Source organism: Toxotes jaculatrix, chromosome 2 (assembly GCF_017976425.1).
Source record: "Toxotes jaculatrix isolate fToxJac2 chromosome 2, fToxJac2.pri, whole genome shotgun sequence".
Lineage (NCBI taxonomy): Eukaryota > Metazoa > Chordata > Actinopteri > Toxotidae > Toxotes > Toxotes jaculatrix.
The window spans coordinates 11,132,796-11,149,236 of NC_054395.1; the positions used below are offsets into that span (position 1 = coordinate 11,132,796).

Genomic DNA, 16,441 nt, shown 5'->3' on the forward strand with positions numbered 1-16,441 from the left:
TTTTAATTAGATGGAAAGAGTGTAAGAATGACTCCTTGATCACTGGCTTTACTGTGACAGATTCTGTAGTTTTGCATTATATCCAAAAAGAATAAGTGGTGCTGAACCCATATTATGGCATGATGAAGGTTCCTCTCTGGTTTTATACTACATCATCCTGGTGTGTGGTGGCAGAGACTATGGGACGACTGAGTCATTACTGGACGGTGGTCATGGCAGACAGGACTTCTGCCAGCCTGGAGATAGATCTGTACTGTGTGTAAACCTCTCAGGGCCTTTTTACTGCATACAAAGATTTTTGACAGAGATGTCAGCAGCCGTAATGGAGGCCCCCAGCTAAAGGGCCACAGTAACTGGAAAAATGATCTTAGTAGTTATTCCATGTCTCTCTTACCATGACATTACTAATGAGTCTGAACTATTTTGAGTGTAGATAATAACATGTTGGCTAGCTAGCGAGCTATGACTGTCTCGTTAACATGCAGCATGTACTGTAATTTGTGAACTAACATAAGAAGCTAGCATTAGTGGCTAGTATTCGTCAAAAGTGGGAAATGTGTCAATACCATGCTTGCGTCTTTTAACTTCTTGGCTAGAGGAAACATGCTGTGAAGTGTTTTTATTTGGCTAATTTGGCAGGTTTTGTCTGAAAAAATGAGCCAGACCTCCTGATTATGAACTTTATGGAACAACTCCACTAAAAACCTTTGTTTTGCTAGCATGTGTAGCATTGTGCAACCAACGCAAACCGCTAACCTGGCCAGCGTCAAACAGAAGCAGGATATTTAGCCACGTGGCAAATACAGTTATTGCTGAAACAATATGTACAATGCGTACAGGGGTGCAGCAAAGTAATGAATCATGCTGCAGGAGTGGATTCAAAAGTTTCTATGGACATTTAAAAATATTTTTTGGGGGGGACGACAGGTGCGACCAAAGTTATAAACTTTTCAGAGCCATCTTTCTGGGTGGAAAGTGTATGATACTTTGAACGCTGATTTTTGGTGGAAAACTCCAGAGAGTTTACTGTGTCTTGGTGAACATTGAAGTCAGTCTTTTTTATCTGGACCAGTACCAACAGCACCACAATAATCTGTGTTGATGTTAAATACATAACGTGTATTAGCATCAAGTTAATTGTCTTCAGCGACTACACCAGATGTGGTTTATTTTTAATTGTGTGACACAACTACAAAGCTTTAAAAGATGGAAGCATCACGGAATGTAGAAAGGAATGGATGTGTACCCAACCTTATAAGCTGTGCTTTTTGGGACACTTGGAAACCTTTTGAAATGAGGTTATATTATTTCTGTGGTCTTAAACCAAGGATAAGATTTCTTGGCTAAAACTACCTGTTGTGTAATTGTGGTCAAAAATCAGACAGCCTATTCCTGTGGCAATCAGACCAGTACCTTTTGAAGCAGCGACTGGTTTCATGCAGTTGGTTTTGTACCAGCAGTAGGGGCTGCAGTGGAGACAGACAGCAGCATTTAGACTGTGGGTTTTCCTCAGTGTGTTATTTAAATACATGCACTGTTACTGTAATGCCCTATTTTAAACTGCTGAGTCATTAAAATTGTGTGCAGCGATGGAGAAATACTCGACTGCTGCTCTTACACAAGCTGTGGATGAGACAGATGAATGGACAGATGGGTAGATGCCTTGTTAAAGGCATTAAGCCCACAGCAGACCTTACACTAAGTAGCACCATGATAACTAAAGAGAAAGAATAGAAACAGGCTAATGCATCAGCAAAACACATCTGTATAAAATAAACAAAACTAAACAAAAATAATTTACTTTCCAGAAATACAATAACCCCTGGTGTAAAAAAAGTTAATATATCTTATTATACCTGTAAATCATTTTGTCCTTCCACCACTATGGTACAGTACTTAATTGTAGCTTTACAGCCTGATCGCAATTATGTGCATAAAAAGAATCTTACCCATTTAAAAAAAAGGCCTGCTGGGCTTGTTCATGTGTTTTTCATATGGAGTCCAGTTTTGGTGTGAGCTGACTAATAGGCAATCTGACAGGCACTTTGAATATTGGTTGATTGAGTAGAAAGAGAATGACATTGCAAACAAATGGAAAGAAGAAAAAATGTAATAAAAACCCTTCCAAATATGATTACTTTCAATTTACAGTATTTAAGTTTTCAACTAATAAGACAGACCAGTCTTTTACTACTTTCCCAGATATTCTTCTTAAGTGTGCAGACAATCCTACTTAAAGACATTTTATTTCACTAGAACTGAATGCCACCTAGATTAAAAAAAAGAAGGAATACATTTTAATTTAGTAAAACAACTTTGTTTGACTACAAATTGAAAATAGAGAAGTAAATTAAGAATTTAATAAAATAATTCCTTAGAAAAACAAAAAGAAGAAAAGAACTTTCAGTGCTTTAAGTACTCTGCAGTTGGACAGTCACAGCTCTTAGCTGCTTGTTTACCAAGATTTCATTTAAAACGCTACATTTTCAAAATGTGTATAGGGTTTGTACAAAAACAAGGACAGCTGTACGTGAGAGAGGAGAGCAGAGAAAGGGGGAAGTAAAAGCTGAGAATCTTACTAGACCCAGGAATGATGTAGTGGTCCGCCAGAAAGCTGAGAAGTGAACGGCCAAACACACACACAAACCATACACAAACACACACACAGAACTGGGTTCAGAAAAGTGTGAATGTTTTCTCTAATAAAAGGAATGCATTGATTAAATTCTCCTTGGACACAATTTAGACTTAGTGAGTGTTTCTGGTTGATGGTACATATGTTTGGACACACTGAGTATCAGTGTTTTTTTTTTCCTAGTGTTCATATCTGATCCTGTGAAGCATACAGGATAGGGATGCACTGATAAAGCTGATGGGTATCAGGTAAATATGTAAATCAGATTCCAAAAGTTGCAATGCAAAAATTCAGTGCAGATGAACATGGTTTTTCTGGTACAAGAAGTGGGAAAAAGTTAAATCAGTGCATTCCTATCCAACGCCAAGTGAAATCTGCTGATGGGCCTTATGCTAAGGTGAGGGGCCATTTCTGATCGATTGCAATCAGTGGAGGCAACTGAAATGTTTCAGGACAGTGTGCTGTAGGACTATACACCACATGTCTCTACCAGATCATCAGCCTGGTTTGTGGATGAACCTTGACATCAGTGAAGAAACATCTTAAAAATATGAAAGCAGGCACTTCCTGCCTACCGTAACAGGTCCGAACCAAGGTGATAAGTTCCCAGACAGATCCTGGAGGGTAACATCTTCAAATTAAGTTTTCTTACATCTACAAGGTTTAAAGACATGGCTACAATGCCACGAACTGGCCCTGTATTTGTGGCCAAAGATCTTTTGGGAACACAGTGGACTTTTACATCTAAGCAAGCCTGGAGAGATTTTTTTTGTTGTTGCTATTAAACAACAATGGTAGGAGGTCCACTCTGAGATCAGTTTAACGGTCTCATTTATAGAGCTGACAAGTCCAAACATAGACAATAGAGTCCAAGTCTGGTCATGCTGGGGTACGTAGTCCAACAGTCTTTCAGTTCTTCCTTGTGTGAGCTGATAAGAAACACTGGAAGCTAGTCTGCAACTGAATCAGATGAGCCATCAAGATGTGTCATTCTCAGATCCATGTTGGAGACACTTGCTGGGATTTTATTGTGCTAATCAATCTGAGAGGTACAATTGCATTTCCCAGCACAGCAGGTGTGTATATGACAAGGTTCAGAGCGAAATCATCTGTGGAGAAATCATTGGAGCTTTCCACCAGATTACAGAGACTGATGCTTTCAGAGTTGCTAACAACACATGAAAGGTCTTTCCAGCAATGACTGATGTCTCTGCAGTTTTATAGCTCCCAAAGTGACACATGCACTTCCAATGCATGTTCAAACTGGGACTGCATCCTTTCTTTCTCCTTTATTATCTGTGAATCCAACATGGCTGCTGGTCCAACATGGCTGCAATAAGACGTTTTCAAGTTGGATTTTACAGTCCAGAGCAGACCATTTGTAGTACCTGTTATTCTGTAAACTGAAGGGGGGAGGAGGGGTTACTAGGTCCAGTCCTGACATCATAGTTTTATTTGTTAGAATATATTCAGTTATGTGTGTATAATTATGTGTGTGCCTTATTATGTGTGTCCTGCTGGTAGTTTTGTGATGGTTCGATCTGTTGCTGAGAAGGAGTTTCTTGCTGTCCTTGGCATCAGGATGGTACAGTCCAAGACAAGTGTAATATTGCCTGGGTTCTCCCTCTAGATGGGTGTATTTTTATGAATGTATGAATGTGTGCATGTGGCAGTGGGTTTGTGAGGCAGTCTGTGCAGTGTGCTAGCAGTGTGTGTTATGTTTGGCAGTGCGCCTGTGTGGCAGGGTGTAGGTGTGTATGTACATTTGAAGATGTGAGAGATGGGGAAAAGTGTGTTTTTATGGCAGTGGTGTGTTTGTGAAGCTGTGAAGTTTGTATTGCTCTGTGTGTGTGTGTGTGTGTCATCTTGTAAGCTGCGTGTCTTTGCATGTGGCAGTCCAAATGTCGTCACTCGTTGCAGGCGTCCCTCTTCTCCTCGGTTGCTGCTGGAGACTCTTGTGGGCGGTGCTTGCACTGCCCGAGCGAATGGCGAGCTGCTGCTCTTGATGGTCGAGCAAAGCAAGAAGACTGGGCAGCACAGTCACAGGGTGCATCCTGGGAAAGGGAGCGTGTCATTTAACAAGACGTCTTATTTAACTGATTGGCACTGCACTGCACTGCAGATTACAAACCTTAAGTAAGTTTTAAAAGTTTGCTAAAGAGTTTTAAAGTTAAAAAACAATTCAAAAGGTCTCACCTCTGTCCCAGATCCTGCAGCCCCGACGTTGCTCGTTGATTCCTTTCCCCCTCCCATGATACTAACCATCTCCTCCCCAGCTGTCTGTCTCATAAATCTCTTGTTAACTATCCTGGTCACACTGTCGTTGCCTCCCCCCAGTCCAGCCAGTGCTCCAACCCCAGCTGACACGTACTCTGGCTTGGGCTCATCCACGGCACAGAAACCCCCCAAGACACCCAGACCTCCGAGGCTGCCCAGGGAGTCTCTTTGCGCTCTCTCCCCGGGCAGGGTGACTCCTCCCTGGCTGCGGCTGCTGCAGACATTCCTGAAGAACTCCTGGACCAGGCCTCCGTACCGCTGAGAGCTGGGGTCAGATCCACAGACTGCCACCCCAGAGGGTTTTCCTGCTGCAGGTGGCTGCCGTGCTGGACTGGCCCCTTGGCTGGCTGCTAAGGGTAAACAGGGATCAAATATGGGTATAACAGTGATTTCAATGAATTGTGGTTGACAGATCGACTCCATGTTGACAGGAATAATTGAATCCTGGAGGCATGCTTGCACTGTGACATTCAAAATGTAATTAACAGGAATAGAGACTTTGAGCACCACAGCAAGTTTGGGAATTATTCACTTATGATAGATGTTTTTATTCTCCTCCGGCTTTCTGTTTTCTAATATCGTAACCTGAATATGTTTGGGTTTTGGACGTTTGTTAGGATAAAACAAAATTGACAGCTTTGACATTTTATAGAGTTTACTATGATTGATTTATAAGATTATTCAAAAAATAACTTACAGAGTAATTGATAATGAGCTTCCTTTTTTATTTGAAGCCTGTACTGAGACAAGCTGAAAATACTTTTCTTTCCCAGTGGTTTGACAACAGCTGCTGATTTCAGAGAACAATCTGTGGAAAATACACTTTGTGGCATTTATTTTGGAGCAAGGAAACTGTCAAATTTTAAATTTAAAAGTTCATGAATGCCTGGAATAAATGTTAAGTATGGAAAAGCACAGGTGTCACTAAGAACATGAAACATAGCTCTGTTCTTTTTGTTTACTGCCAAGTCATGACAGTGAGCCAGCATGAACAATACCAGGACCCTGAAAGCATTTATTTTATTTTTTCACCTGTGCCTTTCTACTTACATGTCAAAACATCTTTCATGAAAAAGGCCTATTTTTAATAAACACTTCCTGTATAAACATACAGGAAGTGTATATTGAAACATACAGATCTGACCGGTATCTTACCTCCGTCGCCCCTCCAGAGCGACTCTGTGCTTCCAGAGTGTTCCACCACGCTGAAGAGGCTAGAGAGGCCGTCGGTGAGGCCGCTGAGGACGGGACTGTCCCTGGTGGTGGTGGAACGAGCCCAGGCCGAGCCTCCGCCTCCACCCATGGGTCTCTGCTGGAGGCTCCACAGGCTGCGGTCTCTGGAGGAGGAAGTCCCATCCAGTCTGGAGGTGGAGCCTAACAACGGAGAAGGTGATGAATAGCTCACTTAAAAAAAAAAAAAATGTTAGTATACAATGAAAATTCATGAAGCAGATTAACAGAGGCCTAATACCATAACTTAAAGAGAGTTGAAATAAATGTTAAGAAAAAAATTACCAGAAGACACTCTGCGTTGTAGTTTCGGTGATCCATACTTGGGTGAACAACATGGCCTCTCGATGCGGCTGTGAACCTTATCCAGTGATGTCGATATCTGCCGGGTTCGGGCTGACACCAGTGAGGAGGTGGTTGTTGATGAGGGACGAGGAGACCAGGCTTTGGATTGTAACCCCGTCCCCCTGCTGCTGGGAAGGTTGTCGGTTTGAAGCCCAATGCTGACGTACTGGGCAGCGGTCTGCGTGGACCTGGTGGACATCCCAACCGCCTGTGTGGAGAAACGGATGTGACAGGGAATGTTTAGTGTTACAGAGCAAGTGTTGTTCCCTCTTTTCTTCATGAAAATCATCAAAGACCCAAATAGAGGACTGAGGACTGTAAAATCACACCTGACATCCAGGTTCCTTGCTGGATTTCCTCTCCAGAGATGAAGAGCGTATGGCCTGGCGGACACAGTTGGTCATTTCTTTCATGTCATCACTTAAGTTGGCTGAAATCTCCCCAATCTCCAGGCCATGAAAAGCTGAAGAGGATGCCATCCCATCAACCACACTGTTAGCTGAGCTACCAACGCCGTTGTTGATGACACTGGGGATCGAGCCGGCGATGCAGCTGCTCCTGCTCTCCAGCAGCTCCCTGTGCTGCTTGGACAGTGAGCTCAGCCACTGCTCGTACGAGGACGAGAAGGAGGGGGAGGGTTGTTGCTGTTGCTGAACAGCAACAAGGGTTTCTGCTGCAGCCACTCCAGCTATCCTGCCACTCAGTCCCAGGGAAGAGTTCCCGTTCTGCGCCTGCTGTGGCTCTTTGGCGTCCTGGCTCCTTCTCTGGTGCTCTATACGTCGCACAGCAGGAGGGCTGTAGTAGATCCGGATGCCCGTACGGTCTGGAGCAGTGTAGCTCCTCTGGACTGACTCCAGATCCAGCTCTGATCCCACCAGGCTGCTGCAGGAGCCGCTGGGACCGTCCCAGGTTTTACAGGTGTCCCCGACTTCTTGAGTCTAAGACATGAGAAAACAGTATTTAGTTATTACACATTTTGCTACTATCCTCTTTAACATGATATAGAAGGAAATCCAGCCAATGTATCACTAGTTTGCCAAAAGTTGAGCCAATAAGTAGGAAGTAAAAAAAGACAGGTGACATTCTATAATAATATACTATAAACTGACTGTACATTTGAAACCAGTAAATGTATAAAATTGTAACTTATTAACCTCATTGGTCAGATAGGTCCAGTTCTTCCTGGTAAGGTCGCCTAGTTCTGGGCAAATCAAAAGAGACGGGACTGCAAACTGGATTTTCTCCTCCTGGTTGGCTGCCCCGTTGACGTCTGAGCCATCCAGCTCTGGTGTAGATTTGGTCCTTTTTATAAAAAAATCCAAAATGAGTTGATGAGAAAACAGAAGAAAAGTCATGCTGTGCTTTCAAGATGACAAATTTACACTTGTTTACGGGGACATTTTGAATGTTTTGCAAATGAAAAACAATGATGAAGGAGTTCCTAATGCCAACCGAACTCTTCAGTTAATGTAGGAAATTTTCTCATTTCAAATTAAGTAATGTAAGCTCATGTTTTTTAATTGTTACCTTGGTGATCCTGTCCCATTAGCAACGACTGTATCTGCAGAGGATTCACCACCTGATGACTTTGTCTGTGAGGACAAAGAAAGCCCAGAATGTCAGTGAAAAGGAAATTGCTGAATCTGCTTTTTACTGTATATTAGCATTTAAATGACCTGCATCATCTGCACAAATAACTCCTGTAGTTTTCTTCTTCTCTATACTTTTTTTCTCCACACCCTAGAAGACTGGGACGCTGTAGACACATTCCTTTCTTTGCTATCCATTTCCTCTGAAGCTGTTTTGACCGGAGGAAGTGGAATTTGGGTGATTTGCTTGATGATACTTGAAATCATACACCTGGATATTTCTGTTTTCCAGTCTAGTAAGATGCCTCACAATAAGTCTTTCACTCTTTGATCTCTGTTACTTTGATCATTGACAAACCCTAACCCTGTTTCTTGTATTTGGGCTGGAATCTGTACCCTAGATCTCTGACACTTGAGGGGCGATCTCACACTCTGAAGCCAAATTTCCCCTCAGAGCAAAAGGACATTACACTGATGGACTTTCACTTTCGCCTGCAACTCACTGAAGTGCAGGAGATAAAAATGTGGTGGATGTGTTTGCTGACAGATAGCAAAATATAGTTTGGACATGTTACAGTAAACATTTCTCTTCATTCAATGTATGTTATTTATTTTTGGTAGAAAGTCTGTACTATGTGTGATCTGCTCTGAAACAATGATGAAACTTTAACTTAGAATTAGGCATTTCAGAATGTAATAAAATAACAGCTGTGCTAATAGATGAGACAATCCTATAATAACTAAAATTCTATTACTCAAATCTGATCACTTGGATAAATTTAACAGCAAAAGTAATAAAACAAATAAAAAAATAAATAAAATCTAGCCTTCTTGTATTATGTTTGATTAGATCCTTGTTTGTTTTTTAAAGCTGCATTGGAAAGTAAAAAAATCCAACTACAACCAATAAAACCATCACATTAAATGGGGCTATTGTTTGAAGCTTCAAGAAGTATCACATAAAAGACTTCTGTACTCCAACTTTTCTATTGAACCATGGGTCTGAATGAAACGCAATTTCAATCCTCTGTATGTGTTATACATGTGGCAGAATTGACAATAAAGCAGACTTTGACTTTGACTAAAACTGTGTTGCCATAATTTCTACTTTTACAGAGTTAACAGTGTTGGTTTTTGTTGACATTATCAGAAATACATACATTAAATTATATGTTTCTGACCCTTATTTACATACATGAAGGTGGCAGAATATTAGAAAAATGTGTGTACATACTGCAGCCCAGTACAACACCATAACACGCATAGAATTTAATTATCTCTGCAACAGTGTCAAAAAAAATCTTAATATTCTCTTAATAATATAAATAAACTCATAATATTGTTGATAAACATTTGAATGATCGCTCACTGGGTAACATTCCACCCCAACATCCCATTTAAACTGGATAATATAAAAAAATGATTTATAAATAAACATTAGAATGGTGACTCTGAGGAGCTCTACCTCAAGCAAAACTATCTGGCCTGATAGCACTGTAATCAAATCTCAGAAGAAGTGTTTGAGAGGCCCAGCAGTATATAATATTAGTCGGGTAGGTATAGAACAAGACTTGTGGTTGACGGAGCGTGACACAGACACACTCAGAGAGACTGAGAGCACAGTGAATTAAAATACGACAAGTTTGTGTCCTGGGTTTTTATTTGAATCACACTTTGTGAATTTGAACGTAAACACGTAGAAAAAAGTTAAAGGCAGAAGAAACAAAAAGATCCTCGAGATCAAAGCTAACATCAAAAGAATCATAGCACTCTGACTGATGATGTCACTGACCAGTGACCAGTGACATCATCATTCTCTATATTAAGTGAGACTGCAGCTCTTCAGTCAGCCAGATCATTTCAGACCTATTGGCAAGTGATCCAGCACCGTGAGTAAAACGACAGTTTGGCATCTATCAAAGGAAGACCACTGATAGTGACAATACCCGTTTGAAGAAAAGCAAAAACTTTACCACCATCTTCTACCACCTGAAGAAATGGAAAGTACAAGACCCAAGCCTCAAGCCCTGATGTCCATCAGACTACCCCCACATGTGGGCAAAAAGACTGTTAGGTCTCATCAGCAAGTTTCCAACCCCAATAACCAGCTAGGTATGGAGAGCGCCAACCTCTCGAGAGAGAGACAATGGAGAATCCAACTTAGCCAGCAGCTGAATGAGACCAGACAAGAACTGAATGTGACCAAACAACAGCTAAATAATACCAAACAACAGCTGGAGAGGCAGAAATCCCTGAAAGAACAGGCCATCGCCAGGGAGAAAAAGACAAGAACAGACATGGAGGCCGTGAAGAAATACGCCGATGCAGTGGTCCTCAGCGCCAACAAGGTTGCTGCACAGGCGAGGGGCCTCATTGAGATGAAGGAGAAGAAACAGCCGGAGGCACACAAGATCAGCCAGGAGAAGTTAACGGCTGAACTCCAGGAGGAGGAGCGCAAAAACCAGGACTTTCAAGACGAAGTTGAGAAACTGGGAGCTTCACTCCTGATGGTACTAAGACAGACTGAAGCTGAGGTGGCTTTTCAGAGAGAAGTGGAGGAGCTGAAAACTAAGCTCAATATTCAGCTCTCTCTCAACTCTGAGAAGGACATCCTATGTAAAAACATGGCAGAGGAGATGAGACGTGCACAAGAAGAAGCAAGTGAGCAAGAGATGGCTTTGCGGAGAGAACTGGAGGAGCTGAAAACACAGCTCCAAGTTCAGCTTTCTCTCAGCCTTGAGCTGTCAACAAAGCCTGAGGCTGAGAAAGAAGACAACCAGTCTCTCCGACAGAACATCACAGAGGAGGAGGAGGAGGAAAAGTCTGAAGATGTGCACGAGGAGGAGGAGGAAAATTCTGAGGAAAATTCTGAAGATGTGCACGAGGAGGAGGAGGAAAAGTCTGAGGAAAAGTCTGAAGATGTGCACGAGGAGGAGGAGGAAAATTCTGAAGATGTGCACGAGGAGGAGGAGGAAAAGTCTGAGGACAAGTCTGAAGATGTGCACGAGGAGGAAACCTGCCAGGAGGAGACCAAGGTGCCGGAGGAGATTGGCTCCAAGAAGACGAAGAAAGCTTCTGTGTGGAAGAGAGCCCGCCACTTTCTGGGCTTGAGGAAACCAAAGAGGTTTAAGAAGTCAAAGGAGCCGGCATCCAGCAGCAGCACCACCTAGGCTGCCTTTCCCTCCCTCACCCACTAAAAAAAAAAATTTAAAAAAATCAGATAACCCAAACGGTCGAAGCAGATGGCCGCCTACCCAGAGTCCGGTTCTGCTCAAGGTTTCTTCCTGTTAAAGGGAGTTTTTCCTTGCCACTGTTGCCAAGTGCTTGCTCTGGGGGGAATGTTGGGTCTGATTTCCCAAAAAAAAAAAAAAAAAAAAAGAAGAAAGGGTGAAGGGAGGGAACTAAGATGCCCCAAAAAAAAAAAATAAAAAAAAAAAAAATAAAAAAAAAATAAAAAATGGGTTGAAATCAACCCTTAACAAACAAACCTTGTTTCTCTGTTGTTCATACTTTTTATGTTTTACAATCATTTTTACTTAATTCAAACTGATATGATGATTGATATGATTTCCTGTGACGCCTTACTGACATGTTCGCATCTTAACAGATGCTAAATACAAACTGTGTGATTGCTAAGAGTAAGAGTGAAAATACAATAGGAACAGGAAGTTTTTACAGTGTGATACAACAAGCCTGAACACACTGCTTGGTTGTTTTTAAAAACTGAATTTATGTCGGCCCATGTTACAGAAGAAGGCCCAGATGAACATTAAGTTGGTTTGAAATGTCTGTGGTAAAAAATGAGTATTCAATATTCACTTATTGAGTCATGTTAGGTAATTATTACAAAAATGGAGGCTGTGCATGCAGTGGACTGGAGGGAGGTTCAGGTGAAAAGTGTCCATGCAAACCTGTGAAATCATGACATGAAGGTGCTGAAACAAGCGAACCAGGAAACGTACATCCGAGCCACTGACTTGACTTGTACCTCCTCATCTCAGAAACACACCCTCACACATATCTCTTCATCTCTGACATCTCACACACACTCATACACATGCTATCTCAAAACACCCGCAACCCATCGTACCTTCCCCTGTTGTGCAGCGGCCTCTCTAAGTCTCTGCTCCCACTGAGCTCTCTCTTGGCTGAACCTCTCCAACAGCTCCAGCTTCTCTCTGCCCCAGTTTCTCTCGCCGATCTGAAGCTGATTGGTCGGCCGGTTCGGTCACAGCGGGGAGAGGCGAGAGGAGGAGAAGAGATGGATGAAGATGCACACCACAAGAATGTTTAGAGGAAGAACCCACAATGATGTACATAAAAACTTCAACTCTGTGATTTACAACAGCAAATCACAGGCTCACTTTATAACTCAAAATTGAACCAATTAATCAGACTGAATTAGAAACATGCCTCATAAAACCACAGAGACTTCCAGTGTATGATTCTCCAACTGACTGGTACTTCTTACCTCAAATTTAAAATCACAAACCAGTGCTTGTTGGACACTTAGATATTAGATAAAATATCCAAACAGCTCTGACGTTTTTACAGTTTGCAAATGAGCCGTTTCCTCTGTGCACATAAACAAAGTCACTGTTTGCCAGTTGCCTTCCAGCCCAGTTTGGTTGCACACATAAAGCATTTACCTGCTTAGTTAGATCCATCACAGCTGCATAAGACTCAGCCAGGAGGTGCTGGTGTTCTTCACGCTCCCTCTTCAGCGCCACCTTCAGGTCTGGAGGATCCGGTGCATCAGTGGAGGACAGGGCTGCAGCTGCTTTACCTGCTTTGGTCTCAAGCTGGAAGGGGGAGGGCAAAGAGATTCATGGTAAATATCGAAATCACAGTCACACTCCAAGTCAGAAATGTATTTACAATGTTCAGATCTCAGTCTGATCTTCATCAGGTAGAGAATCTGTCAGTTAAAAGCCATCAGATCATGGCAGTGGAGTAAAAAGTTCAATATTTCATTCTTGAGTATAAGTATAATGTAGTGCAACGTGAAAATACTCCAGTAAAGTACAAGTTCCTCTATAGGTTGCTTCACTGATTCCCTTGAGTAAACGCATGCAGCCACTTTCCATATCAAACAGTTTGTGCATACAGAGGGAAACACATGCACATCCAAATAATTACTAGCTGTCATGAATATGACGATTACTCATTTGACCACACAGAGACGTGTCCCAGCTTCTCCACACGCTGGGGTCCATGAGATCATTTTATAAATGATCTCATGGACGATTTCAACAGTTAGACACGGTCTCTGAGGTTGACAATTTCCTACTTTAATTCCTTCACATAGAAACAGACATAAATACAATTTGTGTGTATAAAAAAAAAGAAAAAAAAAGGGACAGTCTCCATCAGGATCAGATCATTTTGATGTCGTACTGTGGCTCATTGAATCTAGAAAGTTGTTGACGTCTCTTCTTTTCTTTTTTCCGTTCCTCTGCTTGAGTCTCTTTCTACATATGACAGTTCAAAGTATTTTCTCTCCATCTCTCTCTCTCGCTTTTTTTCTTATCTTCATCTCATTTGTCTGCTACTTTTATCTTTGCTTCAGAATAAAAAATTCTATGACTCTTTCTAATCCTACTCTATCTTTCCTGGGTTTTCCTTTCCTATCTCTCTGCACTTCTAACCCCTTCTCACCCTCTCGACATCCATCTCACCCCTTCACCCTCTCTCTGCAGCTCTTTTCACCCTCTATTTTGAGCTGTCTTGCCCCCCCCCCCCTTTTTTTTTAAAGTAATAAATCCAGTCTGGTGTCACAAAGCCTGTTGGTGGGATTGCTTGAAATTTTTATGAGCAGCTCTGCTTTCCCCTTTCCTATGTCTGAGCCGCATAGTTCACACACCCGACACTACCGGGCCCATCAATTTGACAAACAGGCACACACACACACACTGACACACATATATATGCATACACACACATATATAGACACACACCGCAGACCCATCAATCCTCTCTCTGCCTCTCTCTGTCTGGCTCAGTGGCACTGGAGTCCTTATAAGGTGCTAATGGAACTGTTTGGCAGCCAATCACAGTGTAACAAAAGCACACTTAGCCCAGCTCTCGTCTCCTATGGCAACAGAGTGTTTCTCATTAATGATGAACGCGGCCTAACGAGCCCCCCATCTTAACGAGGTTTACTGCTGAGGCGTTAAGAAGGGGGGGTGATTTTTACTGGATGACTGGCAGTTATTGGTAGATGAGAGACGTCTGCTTCGCTACTCACCATTTAGCAAGCTCAATTACTTTTATTTATTCTACAAAAAACCCTGAATATATGTTTAAAAACTAAATGTATTAATTAAGTTTTACTAGAATAATCTTATTAGGACACTTCCAGTACTGTTTACTGAAGAATCTTTCCTATTATTAAAAAAAGAAAACAGAAAAAAAAAAAAACAGGCACTGATGAAATGTTTGCATCCTCATTCATCATGTGGCTTTCTAGTTGTTTTCCTCGCGTATCTATAGAGAAGCAATTGTTCTTGGAAATAGAAGAAAGTATTTATAGAAATTCAGAGCTGAGAGTTACAAACAACACTGTGGCAACAAACACCAATTAAACCCAGAGGGATCTTTGAGAGGAGAGTGGGAGGTTAAGAGGAATAAGTTAACTTCACTATCATTAGATCCAGTGTTATCATTATTTATATTATACCAATTAGAGAATGTATAAAAATCACACTCTTGTGAAATCTGTTCTAGTGAAATATTAAAGGGGTGACAATGCCTGATTTGCTGACATTAAAGTGATTTTTCGGTTAATTATAGTTAAAAGAAAACACGGTCAATAGTTTAACAAACAAAATATGAAAAAAGGTCAGAGACGGGGTGAACATTTCATTGTAGGAAATGATCTGATAACAAAGAGTAATTGTTTATGGAAATAATAATAATAATTGAGGGAACAATAGCCCACGGTGTCTTAGTTGCCTGCAGCAGATTTTCCCTTTAAGAAACAACACAGTTGACTTTCTCTGCTGATGTTATCTGTATGCCCTACCAGCCATCAGCTGTTCATCTAGGACAAGCAGCATCCACAACACTCCTGATAAGACCTGCACCAGCTTTATAAATGAAAACATTACCTAGATTTTATGTAATTCATACACATGATACTGATGTTAAATACAGTGATGAAAATAGCTTTACATTTACAGAGGTTGACATTAGTGAAACTGAATTCCTTGAGTCACCTCTCAACTCTTGATCTCACCTTTTTATATCAGTGGCTATTGAATATCTTCCAAGCCAATCTAAGCTAAGCTAAGCTAAGCTAAGCTAAGCTAAGCTAAGCTAAGCTAAGCTAAGCTAAGCTAAGCTAAGCTAAGCTAACTATGTTCTGCCTCTAGGGTCATATTTAGAGTACAGATAAAGGAATGGAATTGAATTGCACCTGCATTGGAGTTGCACATTGATGTCTCAGTTGTCTGGGGAAAAAAAAGCGCTGTAGAATCAACAGATGTGACGAATGAGTGATCAGGGCTTCCAGCTGCTCGCTCTGTGTCATCACAGAGACAGCAGGTGTTTGTAACATGTCCTACAGTCAGGATGGATGAGTGATTAAGAAAAAAAAAAAAAAAAAAGAGGAGCCAGTGCTGTACTTTCTCTGGGTGTCATTTCTACTTCATTGACGGTGTTTGTTTATCAGGCTGAACGGCGAAGATAATTTCCTGTCAAGCTGTTTGACAGGTAGGACAGTGTTTGAAATTGAGTTGACTTGCTCAACAAAGCAACAGCTGGAGGCGTCGCTGCACGCTGCCAGGACACCTTGGCACTGATGTGGTCGGCTGGCTGGCGAGTGTCTACACACACACACACACAAAACACACAGACATATTCACACACACCACTAGGGCAAACTGATGGCATACTTCACAGTGTGCGTTGCTGGCAGAGGAGAGATTGGATCCAGCTGTGGCATCTAGGCCAGGGTAACACACACACACACACACTTTGGTAGGGTAGTTTACAGGGCAGGAAAGTGAATAATGGCATTTAAGTCTTGCACAGATGTCTGTGTTTGTTTTTCAGTTTGACAAAATTAGAGATAAAATGCAACACAGTCAAATATAATAAAAATTTAAACTCATACTTCCAGTGGGCTCGCACAGCTCGGCAAGATGAATTGGTTTCGGCCAAAGTGAATCGCAGCTGGGTGATTTGATCTTTGATTAAGCCACAGAGGTTTGTAAGTGAATTTGATGAACAAAGCGAGTTATGTCTTTGTAACCCTGCTCTCATCTCCTATTGGCTGCTGAGAGGAACTGCCAAACCAACCAGAGGACAAATGATCTTGCACCACAACATGAGGACATAATCTCTCTGATCATGACGATGATTA

General features: G+C 41.7%; 1 protein-coding gene across 3 annotated transcripts in view; it reads right to left on the bottom strand.

Moving 5' to 3' along the window:
* Positions 1–2,345: 2,345 nt before the first annotated feature.
* The window catches only part of soga1 (suppressor of glucose, autophagy associated 1), a 94,959-nt gene continuing 80,863 nt past the window's right edge, over positions 2,346–16,441 (bottom strand). The window contains exons 16-24 of one of the 3 annotated variants that reach the window (XM_041066141.1): positions 12,726–12,878; positions 12,167–12,283; positions 8,015–8,079; positions 7,642–7,789; positions 6,817–7,425; positions 6,428–6,695; positions 6,068–6,286; positions 4,832–5,262; positions 2,346–4,689 (exon numbers count right to left, since the gene is read on the bottom strand). In XM_041066141.1, coding sequence (XP_040922075.1) covers positions 4,543–4,689; positions 4,832–5,262; positions 6,068–6,286; positions 6,428–6,695; positions 6,817–7,425; positions 7,642–7,789; positions 8,015–8,079; positions 12,167–12,283; positions 12,726–12,878 — 2,157 coding nt within the window. In that variant the 3' untranslated portion in view covers positions 2,346–4,542. Of the gene's footprint in view, positions 4,690–4,831; positions 5,263–6,067; positions 6,317–6,427; positions 6,696–6,816; positions 7,426–7,641; positions 7,790–8,014; positions 8,080–12,166; positions 12,284–12,725; positions 12,879–16,441 lie in introns of all 3 variants that reach the window. The other 2 variants (XM_041066132.1, XM_041066124.1) reach the window with 2 other exon arrangements.